The sequence below is a fragment of the Epinephelus lanceolatus genome, chromosome 21 (assembly GCF_041903045.1).
Source record: "Epinephelus lanceolatus isolate andai-2023 chromosome 21, ASM4190304v1, whole genome shotgun sequence".
Taxonomy (NCBI): Eukaryota; Metazoa; Chordata; class Actinopteri; order Perciformes; family Serranidae; genus Epinephelus; species Epinephelus lanceolatus.
In genome coordinates this window covers 28,320,279-28,347,028 of record NC_135754.1, presented here as the reverse complement: position 1 = coordinate 28,347,028, position 26,750 = coordinate 28,320,279, and the positions used below count along the sequence as shown (strand labels likewise).

The window sequence follows — 26,750 nt, the reverse complement described above, 5'->3', positions numbered from 1 at the left end:
TATAAAAAGATAAATCACTTTTCTTTAATACATCAATGATATTTCAATGGAATAAATTACTTATTGACTTATTCATACTTCAATAAAATAAATAAATGAAATAAAAATCAACCAGCCACCCTCTTACCCTGACAAGTAAAGAACAGTCCCTAAAGTGCGGTGAGGTTTGTGGACCGTTACCTGCCACAAAGAGTAATGTGAACGGCTCGTCTCTCCTCTGACACGTCACATACCTGTGTGCTGCCACGGCTTGGCTGTCCAGGTACTTTTGGGCAGTCATGACGCCAAGAAGAGGACATTATTGGAACCAGACTTCTCCGTCGCTGGTAAGCTTTTTCTTGCACCGCGGAGCACTATGGCTGCCGTATTGCTGCTGCTGGTTGAAATCTGTACTCACACAGCGTGCTGAATGATTTATTTTGCTCGCACAAAACTATTTTTAGTCACAAATGCGAGTGCGGTGACGGAGGGAGTAAAATATCGCCACACTGCTGACATTTTACTCTGTCCATCACCGCACGCTGTTTGATTGCGTTATCAAAACACGCCGCTATTATTCAGCCTTGCTTTTCACTTATTCCACCGAATACCGAATGTGTGGGGGGTTTTTTTCAATATTCGGCCGAATGTATTCGGTTACCGAATATTGCATCACTATTTGAAATGCAGTGCTAAAGCTCACCCAGTCAATGGAGCCTTGGACTGAATGTAAAGGCCTCTTGTATTTCACGCCATTTTGCGTTTTTTTTTTTTTTTTTCTTTAAAATTAACCGGTTAGTTACCAGTTAATTAGACTCACAAGTCAGTCTTTAGATGCTTTGCTTAACTAAAGACTGATGACTTTCTCCCTGATTTTGTGTTTAGATGGGCGGATACAATTTCAGAGTTTAAAAAAAAACTCCCTACGTTGCAGAACCAATAGTAAATCTGCAGGGCGGTCCTTCGGTGGCTCGCTGAACTCTTGTGCTCGTAAACACAGTCCGACTAGAAACACGTGCAGCGGTACAAAATGGCTCAAGTCACTGTAAGTCCTTCATTTCCACAATCTTGTGGACTGAGCACACGTTTGATAAAACGGAGTTAAATCTCTCGGCATCCATTTTCAAGCTCTCTGTGTGTTTGTGTCCTTGCAGACGAGAAAAGGGGGAGCGCACATTTCCGGGAGGGCGTGTCCTTTTCAAAAATGCAAGAGGCGTTGCTTTGTTGCCGGTCGTTTTCTCCGGTGTATTAAACACACTTTAGAAAGAAGTGTCCTCAGACTATCAGAAGGCAGAGATCTCTGATTGTCTGGTGGCGAGACTACCAGTTAATGGGTGTCAGGCAACCAAAAGCAATATTAATTGAAACAGACATTCCTAATTGCAGTCAAACACATCAGACATCAATTGCATTTTAGTAAATACCTCTTTTTATATCTCAAATCACTGAGTCTCTGACACTTCCGTTCACTCTGTGCGACCGACAGGAACAATTATCATCGGCCCCAAGTTTGAACCATATTCATTGTCACAAGGATTAAAGTACGGATGCAGTTTCTCAGTAAAGACACACTCGGTGAACGAGTGAATGAGTGTTGCTGTCTGTACGTCATAGAAAGAAATTCGCCCGCCATCATAATCCACAAACACGCCGACCCGCTCCACTTTTCCTGAGTGTACCAGCACGTTTGGTGAAAGGACGGCTTCAAACTTGTCCTTCTGGAACCGGATGACCCAGAATCCAGAGCCGGGACACCGAACAAATTTCCCCCTCCTCTGGCCTGAAGCCTTGGCCACGCCCAGACACCACTCTGTCTTTCCACCCACAAACACTTCAAAGTAAAACTTACGTGAGAAGCCTTTCTTTCCCAGAACTGCGAGAGCTACAGTGAACATTTTAGGGTTCAGGTTCTGGTTTCTCCGAACACTGAGATCCATGCTGTATCTCACCTGTTTCCTGTCTTTAGATAAAATGAGGCTAGGGTTAGCAGTGTCAGGATCGAGAACAACGTCCACTTCATACTGCTGCACATATCTCAGCGTAGCATCGTTTGACACGTCTGTGCCGTCAGAGAGTTTTTGTATTTCTGTGTTCATTGTATTCAGATTCATTCTCAGCTGAGACACTGATTTGTTCAGAGATTTTCGTACGTAGAGTATCTCCACTTGTCTGTTAAAGCTGGATGTGGACAAGTCCATTGTGTGTGGTAGGATGGATTGGTTTGGGAAACTCTGGAGAAAACAAAGCTGGTCTTCAGTCTGTTTCAGCTCCCTCAGCTTCATTGTTTTCCTCTGCAGCTCGGTTATCTCTCGCTCCATACTGCTAATAAACCCATCTGCCTGTTCTTCTGCTGCTTTCTGCTTCTCCTCCATCACCTTCACAAGCTCCGTCTGGCACTTCTGGATCTCAGAGACCAGTGCCGTCAAGTCCTGCACGCTGATTGCGATCACATCTTTGGTTTCTGTCTTGCTTTGTTCTACTGACTCCTTCATGGCTCGGACCTTCTGCAGCCTCTCCTGGATCATCTGCTGCACTTTGGCCTCAGTGTCCCCCAGCAAAGCTTTCTTCTCTTTATAAGCTCGCTGCACAGAAACTACGCCATGCTTCATGTGGCGCAAACCGGCACAGATGTCACACAGCAAAGCCCCATCGTCTGTGCAGAACAATGTCAGCAGTCTGGTGTGCTCCTTGCAGATCCTGTCCTGCAGGCTCGCCAAGGGGTCAACCAGTGTATGTCTCTTCAGGCCAGCAGCTCTGTGATGAGGCTCTAGATGGACGTCGCAGTAAGAAGTCAGACACTCCAGACAGGATTTGACAGCCTCTTGCTGGGTGTCAGTGCAAATATCACACAGCACCGCTCCACCACAGCGAGCGTGCTGTTGGTCCGGGCTCCAGATGTGAGAGTCTGTCACTTGAAGCGACATGAACTGCGATGCAAGCCCTGAGATGAAAGTGTTGACCTTGAGGTCTGGTCTCCTCTCAAATGTCTCCTTACAGACTGGACACTGGCTGACTGGTGTATCGTCCCAGTAAGATGAGATACAGGACATGCAGAAGTTGTGTCCACATGGAGTGGAAACTGGGCGAGTGAACACATCCAGACAGATGGGACAAAGAAACTGATCCTCAGATAAAAGACTGTTGCTGGAGGCCATTTCTGAAAACAAACAAACAATAACAGCTACATTAAAGCTGGGGCAGGCAGTTTAATTTTGGCGTCATTGGGCAAAAATCCCATAATAAACTGTAAGACAAGTGAACTGAGAGAACATTAGACTTCTTCACCTCTTCTTGGCTTTGTTTTCAGGCTTTAGAAAATCTAGCCTGTGACGGGACACTTCGACAAATCAAAGGTCATTTCAGAGAGAGGGTGTTCCTGTTGGCTGTTCAGCAAATGCAGAGGACTCAGTGTTTGCTATTTCAGCATCCTCAACAACTGCATACACTGCAACGCAACACAAGAAAAGAAAGACAGACTTATCAAAAAGAGAGTCTGACAATGAACAACATAAAACACGTGTCAATGAGTGCGTTTACATGGACAGTTTAATTCCCTTTTCATTCAGAATGAAAGTTCATTCCTATTAGAAGTCATCTTGTAAACACCTAATTCAGAATGAAAATGGCCAATGCGATTGAAAATTCAATCTGATGTAAGGGGCTGGAACATTCCATTTCTAATTCCGAATGAAAGAATTTCTCGCACTTGTATGCACTCATTCCTCTTTAAGTTCATTCTGGTCTTTCTGCGCATGCTTGTTTCCTTGCCCTTCTGGTGCGACGACATATATAGCACGCATAGCAACGGGCTGAGTAGAGCAGTCGGACTCGTTGCTCTAACCGGTTTCTATTCGCCACAGCACGGTCTTCTGTCTCCCTTCTTTGACCTTCTACCTCCCTTCTCCTCCTCAACAGACGAAGCATTAGCAGAACAAGGTTGTTGTCGTACTGCTGCTTCTTGTCAAGCATCTTGTTATCCGGAACGAGGACTGCAGTGTTTTCTTTCGGTAAGCATAAACACGTAACATCCGCCTCGCCCCCTATCCAATCAGAAACCTTCCCTGTCCCAAACCTTGCGCGGACCTGAATACAGGTGATTAAAAGGCGATTAAATTGATCTCCCGTGTAAACCCTCATTCAGAATGACAAGCCATCATGTAACCACACCCAAAATAAGCAAAGCGTTTCAGAGATGTAAGAAAATGTTGCTAATAATTTAGCCTTCTGCTAATCAAAGCCAAAGGCTCACAACTGCAGTGTCATGTTCACGGTTGGGTAGCTAACGTTAGCTAGAGCATCAAAATCACAGAGTTTCTTCCCCGTCATTCCCCACTGCTACAGACCACCTCACAGGGAGGAGAGTGGGCAGCACCTCCGCAGACTAACTCCCAGTCAGTGGCCACAGCAACCAGAATCCAGCCAGACTGGACAGTTCCGACCCCCCGCCAGATCAACAAACTTCTTATTGCTGTTGTTACACAGGTTAGACCTGTTCCAATTTACATGCACTTCAGATGCACCCTGTGGAGGTTCTAAATATTGTCTGTGTGTACACTGAGGCCCTGAACACACAGAAAGCATTTTAGCAGCTGGAGGCGCCTTTTTGTAATGTTTGTTTTTAAGGAGAAAGAAGCTTTCTGCTTCAGTTTTTGCATTGCGATGCACCTCAAGTTTCTGCACTGTAGGCACCTGGTGTTTTTGCCAGAGCGCTCTGAACTCCGTGAGTTGAAAAAATGTCTACTCAGAGCAGAAATAAGCCACACATCATCTTTTTTCCCATTGTCCAATTGATTTGAGAGGCGTGGTGGTCACGAGAACAAGTTTACAGTTGGTAAACAATGGAGTAGAAAGTGGTGGTAGTGGTTGCTGGATACCCAGAGCTATACGGCCTGACAATAGACAGCAGGCTGTCAAACTGCCCCCAAGTCATCCTAAAATATCAAGACGAAGCTCCTGGACCGACTGGTGTTGCTCCCCATGATCCACCCTCTTTTTTAGGGTCTCATGTACCCACACAGATCTCTGTTTCCCTGTGCCCAACAAACTATTTACTGACAGCCTCTCACCCTCAACCAGAGCTACAGCAAGTACCCTCTGCCTCAACATTTTAGGGACTAGATACTAATTACTGTGAGAAAACATACGGTAGGGTTAGTATGAAGATATGATGGGGTGGTTGCTTGGCAACAATAAAAAGGTGCAGCAAGTGTTTTTTTTTTTACTAGTGGCATTCAGTAAAAAAAGGCAGTGTGGTGCGCCTCGCGTTTTGCAACCTGTAGAATGCTGTTTGTGTGATCGGGGCCATAGTGTTTCTTTTCAGTGCATTAAGAGCTGAAACAATTTATCGATTAATCAAAAGACAGAATTAATCTGCAGTTATTTGTATAATAGATTAAAGATAGGCAAAATGGCAAGAATTCACTGGCTTCAATTTCTCTTTTGTGAATATCTAATAAACTGAATACCTTGAGTTTCACTGAGATTTGAAGATGTCGTCTTAGGCTTTGGGAAACTGATTTTTTTAAAAACAATATTCTGATCTTTCATGAACCAAATGATTAATAATTAATCAAGAAAATAATTGTCAGATTAATCAATAATGAAAATAATTGCTAGTTGCATTCCTCAATGCATTTCCTACCTCAAAGCAGGTTTCTGTAGAAAAATGTGAAACCTGCATTGTGTTGTTGTCTTTGCTTTAAATAAATGTATGTAATAGAGCCCCAAGATCAGGATGTGTCATCAAAAATGTTGTAAGAGAAAAAGAAACAAAAAAATCTTTAACCTATATGACATTTACCAAGAGGACACACAGTGTTTCTTTTAATATTTCACCATGTTTTCATAGACTTTTTGTCCATCCTGACTTTAAAAGCAGCAGTTGCAGAAAATCACCACAATAGTTTGCAGTTTTCTCCACAAAGACATGTTAAAGCTTCAGAAACCTAATAAATAAACCTTGTGGTATGTTTTGTTGTTGCTGTTGTTAACTGCTATTACCAGCGTAAAGAATCAACCTTGAATCTCAACTTTCCAGCTAACAAGAACCAGCCAAACTCTTATCTGCAGATGATCACGTGATATTCAAGAGTCAAGCTGTTTGTTGTCAGTCCGGTTGGACGAGTACTATCGTGTGAAATACTTTTGCTGGGAGGCTCCATTAAAGCAAAAGAGTAAAATAGTAACAAAGACATGTAAAACATAACAATATGAAATATAAATACAAGAGCAAATAAAAAAACACATATATATAGTTGAAAAAATCCATACATTTAAGGCAAATATAAACATACTTATATAGATATACAAGTCAATATAAAATGATTTAATGATATGATGAAAGCCCACTGAATTGATCTTGTATTTAGGTTATTTCATTAATTACAACAACACATTTTAAATGTGCATGATAAAGTGACAGCTCCCAACAAAACTGCTCAAATAACAGCAAGTTCATTAAACAACAACCTACACATGAACGTCTGGCTCAGTAAAGGCTACTTACGTCTGTCTGTGTTGCTCTGTAAAGGTGAAATGATGACGAGAGAGATCGTAGGTGTTTTCCAGGAAAGAAGTACACTTTCAGTTTCTTCCTGTGTCATGTTTCTTAAAGGGACAGACACATTTTTGTCTATGAAGTCAGAGGCTTTTTTAGGTTTGGATACCAGTGAGGGTTGTTTTGGGTCTGAGTGTGTTCTGTATTATTTAGTGTTTGAGGATTTATATTTCAGTTTTTTTTTAAATATTGTGCTTTAGGAATTTTTGAGCATTTTTAGTTATTTTCTGACAAAACAATTATGGACAGCAGCAGCCCCACTTGTTCATACTGAACAGGAAAATGTATTGATTTTTCAAGAGGGGAATTACACCACAGTTGCCTTTTTAATCTTTGCATCGTGAGTTATTCTGCCAAGCTGAGTCTGTAGTGTTGCAGGCTGACAGAGAGTCTGCATTAAGGGTTCAAAAGTCAAGCAGACAGCCCTCTAACACATGACATAGTGCCCTCAGCCTTCAGGTCATAGTCTGCATTAATGGAACTGGACCAATATCTCAGTGCTATGTTCTATGGAATTTTCCCCCTTGTGCCTCAAACATGCAAAGTAAGGATGCACAACAAATTTCGGATTTCAAATTAAAATGAAACATAAGAATCGGCCAGCATGCTTTTTTTTAATTTGCACATTGAATGAATATTACACATTGAAAAGTATTTTATTTCATGTCTCCATCTGCTGGTGAGCCATCACGATAACAATATGCATGCATAACATGATGTTAATACCACTACAGAAGAGACTTGATGATCACTAAAATTAGGTGGGGGCAGGGCTTGACACTAACTTTTTTCCCAAGGAGCACATGTGCTCCTAAGTTGAAAAAGTAAGGAGCGCACAAAGAACTTTAGGGGCACGATGTAAATTGATCAAATAATGTGTTTTCCGTAATAAACGTGATGCAAAAAGACATTTACAAGCAAAATTATTTAATGAATTTGTATACAAAATTTACAGAAAGGTAAAATCATCAAGTTTTGAAAAAGTATTGCAATTTAATTTTGTCTTTAATGTTATTATCTTATATATATTATCTTTGCAATATGATGATCTTATATAATGTTATTACTATCCTAAAACATTCTCCAGGTCCTCTGAAACTCTGCAGGACTTATTTCCACCCTGCCCAGCAGCGGTACCGTGGCGAACGGTCCCTAACTGTGGGGAGAACGGAGCAGGCTTCCCCGGAGGTCCACCGCTTTTCCCGGTCCCTCGTCTCCTCCACACTTTGACTTATTTCCACCCAGCTGACAGCCTGGCCGTGGAGAACGGTCCCTAACTGCGGGGAGAACGGAGCAGGCTTCCCCGGAGGTCCGCTGCTTAACCCGGTCCGTCTTCTCCACACTTTGACTTATTTCCACGCTGCCGACAGTGGGACTTATATTCATTGTGCCGACAGTGGCTTGGAAAACCGCCCATGGCCGTGTCACACAGGGAAGAGGGAAGGCGGCTGGAGTTCCTCCAACATTTGCGGCTAGATTATCATATTTTTTATTGACAAAAATATAGGCTGCTTCGGCTGATTTTTTTTATGCACACATGTGCCCCTAAATATTTTTTACAGTTCGCACACACCTATTTTTAGGTATAAAGAAGTAAAAGGCATAAAAGGGTTTTTCGACACTGCTTGTCACGGAGGGCGCTCCCTATGTTGCTCCCTATGTTGATGTTAACGGCTCATTCAGGTGATTACACACTTCAGAAAACATACTTATTATCTTATATTCCATATCTGCCAATATATCCCCCCTAAATCCTACACACTGGATGCTTAATGGTGTTTGTTTTGCCAAAACAACCCCTAGTTACCTTTACATAGGTGTGTGGAGTTAGATCACTCACTCATTTGTGAAGTAACAGCCCAGACATGTTAGTTCTTTTTAGTTTATTTATTAAATATTAATCATCCACTGAAGAGCTCTGGAGATTGATTTGTTAAACAACATTGTGTCTGTAGATAAAATCATATTTTTCTCTTTAAAATAACAATTACTAAGTATTTTCTGCAACCACACCAGACCTAAACAACACCACATAAACTCACATAGTTGTAATCTGCACACTCTACTTTCCCCTCCACCAGTTTCTCTAAGCTCTTCTGTTAATTCCCTCCACTTTACATTGTCTTGAACTAAATAATTAATCAAGGTTATGATGTATACAAATATATTTTTTTCCTATATGACATGGCAGTTTCAATTTAAGGCACACTGAGATACAGCAGACACAGAAATCAGGAAAGGAACTTTAAGAGGAGCTTTGCAAAGAAAAAAAAACTGCTCTTGAATATGAAGAGTTTTATATGCAATCAAACACATCACTTGCATTTTAGTAAATAACCCACAGCTCACTCCGTACGATTGACAGGAACAATTATCATCGGCCCCAAGTTTGAACCATATTCATTGTCACAAGGATTAAAGTACGGATGCAGTATTTCAGTAAAGACACACCCAGTGAATGAGTGAATGAGTGTTGCTGTCTGTACGTTATAGAAAGAAATTTGCCCTCCGTTGTAATCCACAAACACGCCGACCCGCTCCACTTTCCCAGAGTATACCCGCACATTTGGAGAACTGAAGGCTTCGAACTTATTCTTTAGGAACCAGATGGCCCAGAGTCCACGATGAGGGCTCCGAACAACCGCCTCCCTCCTTTGGATTGACGCCTTGGCCACGCCCAGACACCACTCTGTCTTTCTGCCCACAAACACCTCGAAGTAAAAGCTATGTCCAAAGCCTCTCTGTCCCAGAACTGCAAGATCTACAGTAAACGTGTTCTGGCTTAGGATCGGGTTTACCCACAAAGCTGAATCCATGCTGTATCTCACCTGTTTCCCATCGTCAGATAAAATGAGCAAAGGGTGAGCGGTATCATGATCGAGCACAATGTTCACCTCATACTGCTGCACGTATTCCAGCGTAGCATCGTTTGACACGTCTGTGCCGTCAGAGAGTTTTTGTATTACTGTGTTCATTTTATCCAGTAACATTCGCAGCTGAGACACTGATTTGTTCAAAGATTTCTGTACGTAGAGTATCTCCGCTTGTCTGTTTAAACTTAATGTGGACAAGTCCATTGTGTGTGGTAGGATGGATTGGTTTGGGAAACTCTGGAGGAAACAAAGCTGGTCTTCAGTCTGTTTCAGCTCCCTCAGCTTCATTGTTGTCCTCTGCAGCTCGGTTATCTCTCGCTCCATACTGCTAATAAACCCATCTGCCTGTTCTTCTGCTGCTTTCTGCTTCTCCTCCATCACCTTCACAAGCTCCGTCTGGCACTTCTGGATGCCAGACACCAGTCTCATCAAGTCCTCCTTGGATTCTGTCTTGCTTTGTTCTACTGACTCCTTCATGACTCGGACCTTCTGCAGCCTCTCCTGGATCATCTGCTGCACTTTGGCCTCAGTGTCCCCCAGCAAAGCTTTCTTCTCCTCATAAGCTTGCCGCAGAGAAGTGACGCCATGGTTGATGTGGCGCAAACCGGCGCAGACGTCACACAGCAAAGCCCCATCGTCTATACAGAACAGCGTCAGGCATCTGGCGTGCTCCTTGCAGATCCTGTCCTGCAGGCTCGCCAAGGGGTCAACCAGTGTGTGTCTCTTTAGGCCGGCAGCTCTGTGATGAGGCTCTAGATGGACGTCGCAGTAAGAAGTCAGACACTCCAGACAGGATTTGACAGCCTCTTGCTGGGTGTCAGTGCAAATATCACACAGCACCGCTCCACCACAGCGAGCCTGCTGTTGGTCCGGGCTCCAGATGTGAGAGTCTGTCACTTGAAGCGACATGAACTGCGATGCAAGCCCTGAGATGAAAGTGTTGACCTTGAGGTCTGGTCTCCTCTCAAATGTCTCCTTACAGACTGGACACTGGCTGACCGGCGTGTCGTCCCAGTAAGATGAGATACAGGACATGCAGAAGTTGTGTCCACATGGAGTGGAAACTGGGCGAGTGAACACATCCAGACAGATGGGACAAAGAAACTGATCCTCAGATAAAAGACTGTTGCTGGAGGCCATTTCTGAAAACAAACAAACAAAAACTGTTAAATTAAGGCAGAAAATTCACATAAACCAACACAGAGCTGAGATTCAAAGTTTATTCTTGAGCTTGAAAACAGCAGTTGCATAAAATAATCTTATTCAGTAGCTGCTGTGGAGCTTTCGATCATTTCACATGATCTAAGTCAGCAGATGGAGTTTACACAGTCTGAGTTTGAGGCAACATGTGAAGTTTCTGTTTCACATTTATTTTTTATTTTCAGTGCAATGTAGAGCTAAAATAAATAGGCTCTCCAAGATGTTGTGATCGCAACAAATAACGCAAATTCAGCCAATTCCTGTGAATTCTGCATGACCTTGCAATTCTGTCCAGTCACTGCAACTTAACTGCAAATTTGAGAATTTAAAACAGTTAAAATCTCATTTCGATGTAGAGCTTCAGCCCCTTCTTCCCCTTCTCTCTTACATTCTGTCTTTCTGTTTATCACGAGACTACTGCTGCCGAAATGTGAGCTCCGTGCCTGGGAGTCCTACACACACAGTGACAGGGCTAACAGTTAGCATCACACAGCTAACATTGCCCAATGGTTATTAATGGCTTTAACGACAGAGTCAAGCTGTTCAATGTCAGTGTGAGGTTGTTTGGACTGTTTAACGGCTCAGTGTTCGATGTTAGCTGCTGCTACTGTGTTAGCTCGTGCTAACTGGCCAGGAAAGGAGCCGCTCGTGGAGATGATCCCTGAGCACTACTTTGAACGGTAGCAATAGCTGATTGTTGGCAATTAGGTTCTAGCACCACCCCAAAGCTGTGTCAACTTTGCAAGTATTTTTGCAATTTTCACTTGCCCCTGCAATTTTAGTGCAAAATAAATAAATAAATAATAAATAGAAATAAATAAAAAAAATAATAATAAATAAAAATGATGAATAATTTCTAGAAATAAATATTTTTTGTAAAAAAAAGTTAAAAAAAAACAAACAAAAAAAACAACAACAACAACACAACATACATCGCACATTTCTTTTTCTAAATCATTTTCTTAATTTTAGAAATGTGAAACCCGAATTGTTGACATCCATGTTTACTAGCTTGCATTTAGCTTATGCATTTATGGGTGTGTTGCTACTTTAAACAAATTCATGTATACACCCTCAAAATCAGGATAAATCATCAAAATATTTAAGGATTTTGTTGTAAAAGTACTAAATGAATACGTCAAGATTCCACAGGAAGGTGTATTTTATTTAGTTGTGTAATTATTGACTTCTCCTCTATGTTGGCCTCAAAGGTGAAGTTCAAAGTTCATTGTAACATGAAAAGTAGTTGTTGAAAAAAAAAAATCACTTCAGTATCGTGCAGTGACCTCCTTGAAGATGTGGAATCTCCAGAATAGCCAATAAATTGAGCTTGTATTGACTTTTTTGTGTTAAGTGCTATTTCCAAGGTGAAGAATCAGCTGTGAATCTGTAACTTCATTAGCCAACATGGACGACAGATCATAAAGTGCAGGCAGAGCAGAAACATTTACATCTGCTGATGAAGATCATGTTAGGTTGAAGCTTATGTTTAAATTATTTCACCAACTACAGCAATATGTTTTTACTGTGCTCTAGAGAACAGCGTGTCCCAACAAAACTGCTGAATAGCAGCAAGTGGGACGAAACTACAACCTACACACACCATAGACTTCACTTCTTATGTGTTAATAATGACGGTTTGGCTCAGTAAAGACTACTTACGTCTGTCTGTGTTGGTCTGGGAAGGAGAAATATTAACGGTGGAGATTCTGGTGGTTTCCCAGAAAAGTTGTTCACTTTCAGTTTCTTCCTGTGTCATGTTTCTTAAAGGGACAGACACATTTTTGTCTGTGAAGTCAGAGGCTGTTTTTAAGGTCTGGATACCAGTGAGGGTTGTTTTTGGGTCCAGTGTCTGAGTGTGTTCTGTATTATTTAGTGTTTGAGGATAGATTTCTGTTTTAGTTCAGTACATTTCTGCCTGATTGATTTCCTGTTTCTCAGACTCTCTCACTGCTTCCCTCTTCTGCTCTTCCTTTTATCTCCCTCCAAATTGGACCCAGTGTGTGTGTGTGTGTGTGTGTGTTTCTCAGTGTGTACTGTACTGAAGTGTGTGGGTTCCTGTCTTGGCCACTATGCAGCAAATTTGTGAGTGTGTATGTGTGTTAGAGTGCAAGTTGGGCACGAGGGTTGCACTGCGTAGATAATGTTCCAGGGCGGCCAAGCTGTGTGTGTCGAGGAGATAAGACTGTTGCTGGTTACTGAAGCACCTCTGCCATTAATCATAGTTTAGTAGCCGCTTGGCCTCAAAAAACTGTTAAAGCCTCACTGTGTGCAGAGAAAGACTAAAATCCTTCAGAGACAGTGTCATTACAAGTAAGAATTAACACGCAGTGTTTTTTCCCCCTGGTTTGGGGAATTTTAATGCTTTCAGATAAGATGACTTACGATTGGAGGAAAATAAAGGATAGAAGGAAGCAAGAAAATGAAGAAATAAATAAGGGGAAAAGGGCACAGTGACAGGTGGGATGAAGAGTAGCCACAAGAAAAGATGGAAGCAATCGAGGGAACAAAAAAAAACAAGAAAAAAAGGGAAACGGTTATAAATGAACAAGGAAAATAAATAAACAGGGAAAAAGAAATAAACAAGAAAAAAACTGACATGAAAAAGGGAATGAACCATGACAAAAAAGAAATAGGAAAACTAAAATACAAGAAAAGAAGAGAAATAAACAAGAAAAAAGAACAAGAAAATTAAATGAACAAGGAAAAAGACATAAATATGAAAAGTGAAACAAGAAAAGTAAATTAAGAAAAAAGAAGTAAACAAAAAAGAACTAAATAAGAAAAAATGAGTAAACAAAAAAGAAATAGACAAGAAGAAATGGGAGGGTACAAACAAGAAAGGGTACAAACAAAAAAATAAACAAGTAATAGGGTGATTCTATAAACACGAAAAAATGAACAAAAAAAGAAGTAAACAACAAAGAAATAAACAACAAAAAAGGCAGAGGATATACACAAGAAAAAAGAAATTAACAGGAAAAAGAACAAGAAAATGAAATAAACAAGAAAGAAGACAAATATAAAAAATTAAACAAGAAAAAAGAAGTAAACAAGAAAAAACAAGGAAAAGGAAAAGAAGTATGAACAAGAAAAAGAAAGGAGTAAACAAAAAAGAAATAAACAAGAAAAAAGGGGGAGGGTATAAACAAGAAAAAATAAACAAAAAAAGAAGTAAATGAAAGAAATAAACAAGGAAAAAAGAAATAAACCAAAGAGGAATAAACAAGAAAAATGGGGAGGGTATAAACAAGAAAAAAAAATAAACAAGATAAAAGAAGTAAACAAAAAGGAAATAAACAAAAAAAGGGGGAAGGGTATAAACAAGAAAAAAAATAAACAAGATAAAAGAAGTAAACAAAAAGCAAATAAACAAAAAAAGGGGGAAGGGTATAAACAAGAAAAAAGAAATAAACGAGAAATAAACATGAAAAAAAGAAGTAAACAAAAAAATTAACATGAAAAAAGGGGGAGGGTATAAACAAGAAAAAAATAAAAAAGAAGTATACAAAAAAGAAATAAACAAGAGGAATAAACAAGAAAAAGGGGGAGGGTATAAACAAGAAAAAATGAATAAGCAAGAAAAAAAGAAGTATACATTAAAAGAAAAAACACGAGGAAAATAAACAAGAAATTAACAAGAAAAATAAGAAATATGCAAATGAATGATAATTAGAAAACAAAAAAATTAATAATTAGAAAACAAATAAATGAGTAAACTAATGACATTTTTGTGATCTAATGTTTTTAATTATCTCAAAAACTGTTGGATTGTCATAAATTTAGTGCAAACATGTAGGGTTCCCAGAGGATGAATCCTAATGACTGATGATTCTCTGATTTTCCCTCTAAATGTTTTCAGCAGGTACTTTTGGCTCTTATTGAAATATCTCACCAACCGTTGGATGGATTGTCAGGAAATCTGGTTCATAATTTACATTACAAAGACGTCCTATAAACAAGGACACAGAGGTTCTCTGTCTGATCTGCCATCCTCGCTCTATAAATCTAGTGTGAACGACCTCAGAGTGCATTAGTGTGTCTGTATGTGTACCAGTCTGCTTGTTAAAATCTGCAGTATAATTTCTTTTCATTAATGCGTGATGTAAGCTTTTATTGGGCCGCAGTATATAACCTGCTCTGTATTTTGTGGCCTAATTTCGCTTCACTTTGATGTCAGCAGTTTCTCTCTCAGTCCGTCTAAGCTTCACTCACACACTTCTCCTTCTCTGAGAAGATTACTGGAAGTGTCTGATCACCACCATGTTGAGTATGGGGTGCTTTAAGGTTATGGAAATTTCACCAGTTCAGCGTGGATCAGTGGGAGTAAATGCATTAGGAAGAATCCTGCTGTGGCAGTGGACAGCATATGGAAATCATCCATGAAAGCCTTTATGCAGAGATAAAATGCAGACATGGGGATAATGTGATTTGGATAAGAGCAATTCCACTCCTCTTTTCCTCTCACTTCTCATAAACTTTCACTCCCTTTTATTCACATTGTCCTCTCTGACCCAAATCCTCCTCCTTTCATCCAAAACATCTTATTCTCCCATCTTCCTCAACGTTTACTCACTCCCTCCCCTCCCCTTCCCTCCTTCTCTTTGTGCAGTGCCTCTGTCCTGCTCTGAGGGATTCACAGAATTGGGATACTACAATGGCACCGTGTCTCAGACGGACTCTGGCGCCCCCTGTCTGAAGTGGACTGAGTTTCCAGACTACGTCATGCAGTACCCGGGCCGAGGGCTGGGCGACCACAGCTACTGCAGGAACCCGGACCGAGAGTCCAACCCCTGGTGTTTCTTCAGACAAAACTCTGGAGCCATCGGATGGGCCTACTGCGACTGCCACCAGGGTATGACCACGGATCACCAGGATGTCACTGACACAGGATCATTTATAATACTACTACTACTATAACTACCACTACTTCTACCACTACTACTACTACTACTATAACTACCACTACTTCTACCACTACTACTACTACTACTATAACTACTACTACTATGCTACTACTATTACTACCACTACTACTACTACTACTACTATGCTACTACTACTACTACTACTATGCTACTACCACTACTTCTACTACTACTACTATGCTACTACTATTACTACTACCACTACTACTACTACTACTATGCTACTACTACTACTACTACTATGCTACTACTATTACTACCACTACTACTACTACTACTACTATGCTACTACTACTACTACTACTATGCTACTACCACTACTTCTACTACTACTACTATGCTACTACTATTACTACCACTACTACTACTACTACTACTACTATGCTACTACTACTACTACTACTATGCTACTACTATTACTACCACTACTACTACTACTACTACTATGCTACTACTACTACTACTATTATGCTACTACCACTACTACTACTACTACTATGCTACTACCAGTACTACCACTACTACTACTACTACTACTACTATGCTACTACTACTACTACTACTATGCTACTACTATTACTACTATTATGCTACTACCACTACTACTACTACTACTACTATGCTACTACTACTACTACTATTATGCTACTACCACTACTACTACTACTACTATGCTACTACCAGTACTACTACTACTACTACTACTACTATGCTACTACTATGCTGCTACTACTACTACTACTATTATGCTACTACTACTACCATTACTACTACTATGCTACTACCACTGCTACTACTACTACTACTACTATTATGCTACTACTACTACCATTACTACTACTATGCTACTACCACTGCTACTACTACTACTACTACTATTATGCTACTACCACTACTACTACTACTACTACTACTACTACTACTATGCTACTACCAGTACTACTACTACTACTACTACTACTACTACTATGCTACTACTATGCTGCTACTACTACTACTACTATTATGCTACTACTACTACTACTATTACTACCACTACTACTACTGCTACTACTATGCTGCTACTACTACTACTACTATTATGCTACTACTACTACTACTACTATTACTACCATTACTACTACGATGCTACTACTACTACTGCTATGCTACTACTACTACTACCACTACTACTACTACTATGCTACTACTACTACTACTACTACTACTATTACTACCATTACTACTACTACTGTGCTACTACTACCTCTATTACTACCACCACTACTACTACTACTACTACTATTACTACCACCACTACTACTACTACTATGCTACTACTACTACTACTACTATTACTACCACTACTATTACTACTATGCTACTACTACTACAACGATTACTACCACTACTACTACTACTACTACTACTACTATGCTGCTACTACTACTATTACTGCCACTACTACTACTACTACTACTACTATGCTACTACTACTACTACTACTATTACTACCATTACTACTACGATGCTACTACTACTACTGCTATGCTACTACTACTACTACCACTACTACTACTACTATGCTACTACTACTACTACTACTACTACTATTACTACCATTACTACTACTACTGTGCTACTACTACCTCTATTACTACCACCACTACTACTACTACTACTACTATTACTACCACCACTACTACTACTACTATGCTACTACTACTACTACTACTATTACTACCACTACTATTACTACTATGCTACTACTACTACAACGATTACTACCACTACTACTACTACTACTACTACTACTATGCTGCTACTACTACTATTACTACCACTACTACTACTACTACTACTACTACTACAGCTGTTGCTGCCACTACTACTACTGTTGCTAGTACTACAACCACGACCACTGCTACTTACTGCTACAACCCTAACACCACTATTACTACAGCTACTACTACTGCTACTACCACTACCACTACTACTACTTCTACTACTACTAGTACTACTACTTCTACTACTACTCATTAAATAAATGTAATGCTCCTCCACCAATAAAACCAATTTAATTTCAATGAAACGTTTCCAGTACTGGGGAAATTAGTCATAACAGCATTACACAGGAAGAACTTAAGATTATTGTCATCATCAGTTACTCTGTAGAGCAGTCTGCACTCCTTCCAAGGGGCTGCCTAATTAATATAACGGGTCGTGAGATGATAAAAGAATAACATAAAATACATTTCTGCTGTACAAAATTCTATTCAGTTCTATTTCTTGTAAGACACTGGGCAATTCTATTTCAACTGCGCTCTAAAATGAATTCAGATTAAACACCATAAAAGATGCAGAAAACTTGTTGACATGTGCAAATTCTGACCAAGCTCCAGGGCCGATGGACTATGTAGGGCTGTTGGTGAGCATCTGTTGCCATAGTTTTTGCGGTGTTTCCCTCACCATTGGCACTTGTTGGTCAGTTCAGCACTTTCGATTTTGATTGGCAGTTCAGAGAAACAGAAGTGAGGAAAGGAAACAAATGGTTGAAGTCAAGAGGGCATGAGATGGAATCAAACTTGTTTCATTAGGTAGGATTATTTTTTGTAGCTGTTGAGCTCTTTTGCTGAAATGGTTCATGATTGTTTGTCATTGTTCGCTAGCGCAAGGTAAATACTGTTTGTTCTTTAAACATTGGGTTGTATTGTTAACATGCTAACTGACTAACTAGCATCTTGAATCCCTCCGGTCCTCCAGTTTTCCTTTTTGAATGACGAATGCAGACTACAGTGCTAGTTGGCCGATGTGTGGGCTGTAGTCTTTGCGGTGTGTTCAAGTGTAACTTTCTGGCTGAGAAATGGGTAATGTGAGGCGATGTAACAGTTGGCCTTCGTTGCCACTAGTTCTTTGATATCAGTTGGGTATGTCTGGGCCTCTACAGGGTGTTTTGTTGTATTTTGGATCATTCTTTTTAGCTTTCTCGCCCACATCAACTTGCTTCCATCAACCTTGTTTCCAGCAGGCAGCTATTTTCAGCTAAAAGCCCTCCTATAATCCCACTGTACTTTACATGCTCAACACCAAAGGACAGACAGACAAAGTTAGCGACTAGCTCATACAGCAGTGGAGCATCTAGCAGCTGAAGAACCAGATATCCGCGACGCCAGGGATTAGCACACCTGGGACCCCACCCCTGCCTGCCGCCCGGCAAAATGCACCAGACCCTGATTTCTGTCCCTGTAGGTGGTGGGTCCATGTTAAGTATGGGGCCAAGTGTCCCCATACTGGGCGAGGTGCTCAGGGTCTGAAGTGACCAGTTCATCATCTCCAAATCTGTGGCCATGGTTCTTTACCGGAAACCAGTGGATTACCCCCTCTGGGTTGGGGGAAAGTTACTTCAAGTATTTCGGGCTCTTGTTCATGAGTGAAGGTAGATGGAGCATGAGATGGATCAACAGTTTGGTGCAGCTTCTGCAGTGATGCGGGCGCTGTGCCGGTCCGTTGTGGTGAAGAGGGAGCTGAGCCGGAAGATGAACCCCCACCTACGGTCATGAGCTCTGGGTAAAGACCGAAAGAATAAGATCGCAGATACAAGAGGCCGAAATGAGTTTCCTCCAACGGGTGGCTGGGCTCAGCCTTAGTGATAGGTGATAGGGTAAGGAGCTCGGACATCCAGAGGGAGCTCCGAGTAGAGCCGTTGCTCCTTCGCATCGGAAGGGGTCAGTTGAGGTGTATGTGTCGTTGTTATAGGTTGTCCTGCTGCCCTCATGTGGCCAAAAAAAATCTATTAATCCAGCTTTAAACCATGAATCCATTAAGAAATTGTGATACAGATTTATACTGCGGCACACTGTAGATAAACATCAGACTGCTGGTGAATATTTACTGAATAAAACCACCTTCGTCTGTTTGTATTTTTAGGTGCGGCACGTTTGGTGGGCAGCTCATCCTCTGGCAGTGGTCGTGTTGAGGTCTACCTGAATGGCCAGTGGGGGGCAGTGTGTGACTCTCACTGGTCAGACAGAGACGCCAGTGTGATCTGCAGGCAGCTGGGCCTGGGGTAAGAGAAAACAAAAACTCCTCATTCAGTATTGATGTTTCACAGCTGCGATGCATTTGCTCTTATTTTTATTTCAACAGGGACATCGGTACGGCGCTGCAGCACTCGCAGTTCGGCTCAGGCTCTGGCCTCTTCCACTACGAGCGTCTGGGTTGCCGCGGTGACGAGAACACTCTGAGTAAGTGCCGGAGCAGGACGTTCGTCACTGGTGACTGTAGCCATGGAAATGAGGCAGCAGTGGTGTGTGCGCCACCAGAAGGTCAGTGTGACTTCCACAGTGTCATGGCAACCAGACCTGAATATTTTCCCACACACCTGAGAGACAGAGATTTGTCTTTTTATTTATTTATTTAGAGAGAAAAACATTTATTGAAAATGATTTGTTTCTCTTTTATTGTACACTTATGGTTTATTTTTTATTAATTCCTACTTTGTTAATGTTAATAAAGGAGAATTAAATGTGAAAGAATGCTGTTTGACCTACACTGCTATATTTCTACATCCTCTTTCAGGCAGTGGACCGCCGCTGCGATTAGTCGGAGGCGAGGAAGACTTTGAAGGTCGAGTGGAGGTGTTTCACGCAGGAAGGTGGGGCTCCGTCTGTGACGACCAGTGGGACGACAGAGATGCTGAGGTGGTGTGCAGACAGCTGGGTTTCAGGTATGTATATCAGGAATTTTTCACACCAAGTTAACACGTGTGGTGACATTTAAGCCCCTCTCTCAAACAGATGCTTCCCTAGTAGCTCCTGACTACAGGGTTCACACATTAAATCACACTTGAAGCAGTGGAGGGAGCTGCGTTAAAGGATAAGGCTGGCACTTTTCATCAAATCGCACTAAAGACTGAAGCCAACAATGTGTTTGTCGTTTCATAATAATTTCTGGATTCATCACAGTGTCTTTAGCCCATTGGTTCGTACTGGTGACATTAATCACAAATATAAAGTTTCATTTTTAAAAAAGGTTCAATAGTATCCTAAAACAGCTGGGTGCCGTAGTTTTTATCAAATGTTACTCAAACAGAGTAAATAGTGCATTTGTTGGGGACTGTTTTCACATCAGATTTTAGGGAGGCAGGACGATGTATGTAGGATTGACTCAAAATAAACTGCAGTGTATGTGTTCATTGTGATAAAGGAACATGTCACCAAGTGGGACAGTGTGACTCATCTGTGTGTTTTTAATAGCTTCTGGACAACGATGAACTTTAATTTCACAGACAAATAGACTTTGACTACACAAATAATACCTTTGAAGAGGATACATTTTTTGTTTTTGTTTGTTTTTTCATAGGGTTTGTTGGCACTAAAAAGGTAGAAAAAATTACCAGCCTTTTCTTTAATGGGGGGAGAAATAAACATGTAAAACTTAACTCATAGATAGATAGATAGATAGACACCATACATATATAATATCCCCACAATAAGCATGTGCTGTAGATGGTTACGTACAGCCCGTTCTTATTCTCAGGGTGTCAAATACCGATGCTTTGGTGTGTGATATTGACGATAAAGGCACCTTGTAACAAATTAATGAGACACACTGGGCTTTCACGTAACTCAAACATAAACCCGTCTGAGGCAATACTTGAGGCTGAGAGAAACTGACGTAGTATAAAAGCGAGAAAGTCTCCGTAGAGCGGTAAGAGGTGGATGGGTCAAACAAAACTAGACTTTTAACCAGGCGACTGCAGTTCGTGTCCCTTTGAAACCAAAAGTCAGTGTTGTTTTAACAGAAAGTTATGTAATTTATGTATAGGTGTCATACGCTTTCTTTACGTTGCATTGTGTTGTGTTATGTTGCGTTACATTGTGTTGTTTTACATTGCGTCACATTGTGTTATGTTCTGTTGCGATGTGTTGCATAATGTTGCGTTGCGTTACATTGTGTTGCATTGCATAGCGTATGTTGCGTAGCATACGTTGCGTAGCATATGTTGCGTAGCGTATGTTGCGTAGCATACATTGTGTAGCGTATGTTGCGTAGCATACGTTGCGTAGCGTTTTGTAACATTGCGTGAATTACGTTGCATTACGTTGCGTTATGTCAGGTTATGTTGGCTTGGTTTACGTTGCGTTTCGTTGCATTACATTGCGTTACCTTATGTCACGTTGCGTTATGTTACATTGTGCTATATTACGTTGTGTTGTGTTATGTTGCGTTGTGTCGCTTTGCGTTGCATTACATTACTTTATTTTATTATTTATTTATTTATTTATTTATTATATGGTATTAGACGCCAAGGGGCGTGACAAATATATCTGAGATATATATATATATATATATATATATATATATATATATATATATATACATACATATATATACATATATATATATATATATATATATATACATATATATATATGTATATATATATATATATATATAAACAACATATATATAAAAAAAATACTAAAACAAAAAGACCATCCTTATTCATGCTCAATCACAGGTGGAGTGCAAAGGGCATTAGACGTGTTGTCCTAGATGTAGAAAACGAGGATGATGCTATGTTGTGTCATTTTGAATAATAAATGGGACGCCTTACAGGGCTGCCATTCTCCTTTAAAAGCCTAATAACAAATTAAATTAAGCTATTTTCCTGAAGCTCTTGAGTGAATAACATTTTGGAACAGAGCACATGGGTGTCATTTGGATCAAGGTTTTTTTCATGTAGTCAGAAACGCAATGAAAATCCCTGGTAAACACGTCTGTTCAGGTAGATTATGTTTGGATCTGTGCAGGTGTTTCCCTCCACACACACAGAGCGTATCCCCTCCGTAGAGGAGGTGTAACATCCCAGACTACTTTGAGTGTCAAACTGCTGATGAAGCCATAGCTGTGAAGAGAAAGAACTCCCTCCATGTTCAACATTAGGTTGCATTTCATCTCCTCAAACACTGTGGGACGTCTCACCATCCGTGTTTGTGCTCCTAAATAATAGATGTTCTGACGCACAGGTTCTCACACAGCTGCACACCATGCTTTGACACTTAAAGACAAAATGAAGACATTTGTTTTTTCCCACCTGGATAGGTTTTTTTTTCTTCAATAGGTATGTGTGTCATTTACACACTTTTTAAGGTTTTTGCAGACTGACATTCAAACCAAGTCCTACTATGATTCTGTTGTAGCCACAGCCCGAGCTAACAGTCAAATGGGATTTAATATGATTGTTGGGGTGAGCTAGTTAACACAAATCACATTTGATTGGATAAATATGCAGCTGAGACTTCACAGGAAAGGAAAATACAATAACTTTTTTTTTTGACAATAATTAACACATGAATACAGGATTGGAATTTGGACTATGCATTATATATTATTTATATTCTTCATTTCATCATACTTCTAAATTCTCAAATATGATTATTTATTTATTCATGATAATAGTAAGTTAATAAGTTTTTTGGTCTCTTACAATATGAGTCAGACCAAGATCAGGTTCTCCTGAGTCATTCTGTATTTTCTGTGCTTCACCGTTTTTATTTTTAGCTCAAACAAGTTCAGCTGTACACAGGAGCACAAATGCATGGACTCACACAAACACACACACACAACAGTGCTTTTGTAGCCTTTCAGCATCAATAAATAATCACCACATGAACATCCTTGTAAGAGCTATTCATAATTTATTTGGATGATTTGATTTATTTTGCTTTATTTTAAGAGTGCTTTTTTCCTGTTGCTAGTACTTTGCTTTGTTTTTTAAGAACGAGGCAGATGATTCAGACCAATAACACAACTACATCATTTAAACCTTTGGCCATAAAATATTCTATAAACATTCATGATTCCCTGATATGGTGAATAACATACTGTACTGTGAATTTTTTTAGCATATTATACTATGACTTTTTGATGACTTACTATACTATGACCTTTTTTGATGAACTCGTCACATGCTAACCTATGACGTTTTTATCACATTTTTCATCACATAGTATACTATGACTTTTTTATGACATTTTTCATGAACTTTTTTTTCATGATTTTTGATGACATGCTATACTATGACTGTTTTTTCATATTGTTGGATGTACTATGATGTTTTTTCATTATCTCGGACGACATGCTAAACTATCTTTTTTTTCATAATTTTGGACGACATGCTACACTATGACGTTTTTTTTTCATATTTTTGGACGACATGCTTTACTATGACGTTTTTTCATATTTTTGGACGACATGCTATACTATGACGTTTTTTTCATATTTTTGGACGACATGCTACACTGACGTTTTTTTTCATATTTTTGGACGACATGCTATACTATGACTTTTTTTCATATTTTTGGACGACATACTATACTATGACGTTTTTTTCATATTTTTGGACGAAATACTATGCTATGACATTTTTTCATATTTTTGGGCGACATGCTATACTATGACGTTTTTTTTTTCCTATTTTTGGACGACATGCTATACTATGACATTTTTTCATATTTTTGGACGACATGCTATACTATGACGTTTTTTCATATTTTTGGACGACATGCTACACTGACGTTTTTTTTTTCATATTTTTGGACGACATGCTATACTACGACGTTTTTTTTTCATATTTTTGGATGACATACGATACTATGACGTTTTTTTCATATTTTTGGACGAAATACTATACTATGACGTTTTTTCATATTTTTGGGCGACATGCTATACTATGACGTTTTTTTTTTTTTCATATTTTTGGACGACATGCTATACTATGACATTTTTTCATATTTTTGGAAGACATACTATACTATGACATTTTTTTTCATAATTTTGGACGACATGCTACACTATGACGTTTTTTTTTTTCATATTTTTGGACGACATGCTTTACTATGGCGTTTTTTCATATTTTTGGACGACATGCTATACTATGACGTTTTTTCATATTTTTGGACAACATGCTACACTGACGTTTTTTTTCATATTTTTGGACGACATACTATACTATGACGTTTTTTTCATATTTTTGGACGAAATACTATGCTATGACGTTTTTTCATATTTTTGGGCGACATGCTATACTATGACGTTTTTTTTTCATATTTTTGGACGACATGCTATACTATGGCATTTTTTCATATTTTTGGACGACATACTATACTATGACATTTTTTCATATTTTTGGACGACATACTATACTATGACGTTTTTTTCATATTTTTGGACGACATGCTTTACTATGACGTTTTTTCATATTTTTGGACGACATGCTATACTATGACGTTTTTTCATATTTTTGGACGACATGCTACACTGACGTTTTTTTTTTCATATTTTTGGACGACATGCTATACTACGACGTTTTTTTTTTCATATTTTTGGACGACATACGATACTATGACGTTTTTTTCATATTTTTGGACGAAATACTATACTATGACGTTTTTTCATATTTTTGGACAACATGCTACACTGACGTTTTTTTTCATATTTTTGGACGACATGCTATACTATGACGTTTTTTCATATTTTTGGACGACATGCTACACTGACGTTTTTTTTCATATTTTTGGACGACATGCTATACTATGACTTTTTTTCATATTTTTGGACGACATACTATACTATGACGTTTTTTTCATATTTTTGGACGAAATACTATGCTATGACGTTTTTTCATATTTTTGGGCGACATGCTATACTATGACGTTTTTTTTTCATATTTTTGGACGACATGCTATACTATGACATTTTTTCATATTTTTGGACGACATACTATACTATGACATTTTTTCATATTTTTGGACGACATACTATACTATGACGTTTTTTTCATATTTTTGGACGAAATACTATGCTATGACGTTTTTTCATATTTTTGGGCGACATGCTATACTATGACGTTTTTTTTCATATTTTTGGACGACATGCTATACTATGACATTTTTTCATATTTTTGGACGACATACTATACTATGACTTTTTTTCATATTTTTGGACGAAATACTATACTATGACGTTTTTTCATATTTTTGGGCGACATGCTATACTATGACGTTTTTTTTTTCATATTTTTGGACGACATGCTATACTATGACATTTTTTCATATTTTTGGAAGACATACTATACTATGACATTTTTTTTTCATAATTTTGGACGACATGCTACACTATGACGTTTTTTTTTTCATATTTTTGGACGACATGCTTTACTATGACGTTTTTTCATATTTTTGGACGACATGCTATACTATGACGTTTTTTCATATTTTTGGACGACATGCTACACTGACGTTTTTTTTTTCATATTTTTGGACGACATGCTATACTACGACGTTTTTTTTTTCATATTTTTGGACGACATACGATACTATGACGTTTTTTTCATATTTTTGGACGAAATACTATACTATGACGTTTTTTCATATTTTTGGACAACATGCTACACTGACGTTTTTTTTCATATTTTTGGACGACATGCTATACTATGACGTTTTTTCATATTTTTGGACGACATGCTACACTGACGTTTTTTTTTTCATATTTTTGGACGACATGCTATACTACGACGTTTTTTTTTCATATTTTTGGACGACATACGATACTATGACGTTTTTTTCATATTTTTGGACGAAATACTATACTATGACGTTTTTTCATATTTTTGGGCGACATGCTATACTATGACGTTTTTTTTTTTCATATTTTTGGACGACATGCTATACTATGACATTTTTTCATATTTTTGGAAGACATACTATACTATGACATTTTTTTTCATAATTTTGGACGACATGCTACACTATGACGTTTTTTTTTCATATTTTTGGACGACATGCTTTACTATGGCATTTTTTCATATTTTTGGACGACATGCTATACTATGACGTTTTTTCATATTTTTGGACAACATGCTACACTGACGTTTTTTTTCATATTTTTGGACGACATGCTATACTATGACTTTTTTTCATATTTTTGGACGACATACTATACTATGACGTTTTTTTCATATTTTTGGACGAAATACTATGCTATGACGTTTTTTCATATTTTTGGGCGACATGCTATACTATGACGTTTTTTTTTCATATTTTTGGACGACATGCTATACTATGACATTTTTTCATATTTTTGGACGACATACTATACTATGACATTTTTTCATATTTTTGGACGACATACTATACTATGACGTTTTTTTCATATTTTTGGACGAAATAC

At 39.0% G+C, this 26,750-nt stretch overlaps 3 protein-coding genes across 5 annotated transcripts in view; 1 reads left to right on the top strand and 2 right to left on the bottom strand.

Annotated features, from left to right (window-relative positions):
- LOC117246983 (neurotrypsin-like) overlaps positions 1 to 26,750 on the top strand; it is a 48,823-nt gene that overhangs the window by 11,988 nt on the left and 10,085 nt on the right. Inside the window, exons 3-6 of the mRNA XM_033611047.2 lie at positions 15,221 to 15,463; positions 19,443 to 19,581; positions 19,662 to 19,840; positions 20,094 to 20,241. Of these exons, the coding sequence (XP_033466938.2) occupies positions 15,221 to 15,463; positions 19,443 to 19,581; positions 19,662 to 19,840; positions 20,094 to 20,241 (709 nt within the window). The remainder of the gene's footprint in view (positions 1 to 15,220; positions 15,464 to 19,442; positions 19,582 to 19,661; positions 19,841 to 20,093; positions 20,242 to 26,750) is intronic.
- On the bottom strand, positions 739 to 6,565 carry LOC117246985 (E3 ubiquitin-protein ligase TRIM21-like). 3 transcript variants are annotated; one of them, XM_033611050.2, is made up of 2 exons: positions 6,485 to 6,508; positions 739 to 3,136 (listed from the first exon to the last, which is right to left on the bottom strand). In XM_033611050.2, exon 2 carries the CDS (start codon positions 3,132 to 3,134, stop codon positions 1,446 to 1,448), a length of 1,689 nt encoding a protein of 562 aa, XP_033466941.2. In that variant the 5' UTR covers positions 3,135 to 3,136; positions 6,485 to 6,508; the 3' UTR covers positions 739 to 1,445. The 3 variants fall into 3 exon arrangements, 2 of the variants coding, with proteins under 2 accessions (XP_033466941.2, XP_078019436.1); XM_078163310.1 differs by lacking the exon at positions 6,485 to 6,508 and adding an exon at positions 3,265 to 3,404; XR_013488368.1 differs by lacking the exon at positions 739 to 3,136 and adding an exon at positions 3,286 to 3,424 and having other exon boundaries at positions 6,485 to 6,565.
- Positions 8,816 to 12,466, bottom strand: LOC117246984 (E3 ubiquitin-protein ligase TRIM21-like). Its single transcript, XM_033611048.2, has 2 exons — positions 12,271 to 12,466; positions 8,816 to 10,550 (listed from the first exon to the last, which is right to left on the bottom strand). The coding sequence occupies exons 1-2, from the start codon at positions 12,365 to 12,367 to the stop codon at positions 8,881 to 8,883; spliced, it is 1,767 nt and encodes a 588-aa protein (XP_033466939.1). The 5' UTR covers positions 12,368 to 12,466; the 3' UTR covers positions 8,816 to 8,880.

Excerpts from the sequence above, each read along its gene's own strand:
- LOC117246984 (XM_033611048.2), bottom strand. The coding sequence starts at position 12,367 with ATGACACAGGAAGAAACTGAAAGTGAACAACTTTTCTGGGAAACCACC. Across the intron at positions 10,551-12,270 it reads CCAGACCAACACAGACAGAC|AAATGGCCTCCAGCAACAGT; the intron begins GTAAGTAGTCTT and ends GTTTGTTTTCAG.
- LOC117246985 (XM_033611050.2), bottom strand. The coding sequence starts at position 3,134 with ATGGCCTCCAGCAACAGTCTTTTATCTGAGGATCAGTTTCTTTGTCCC.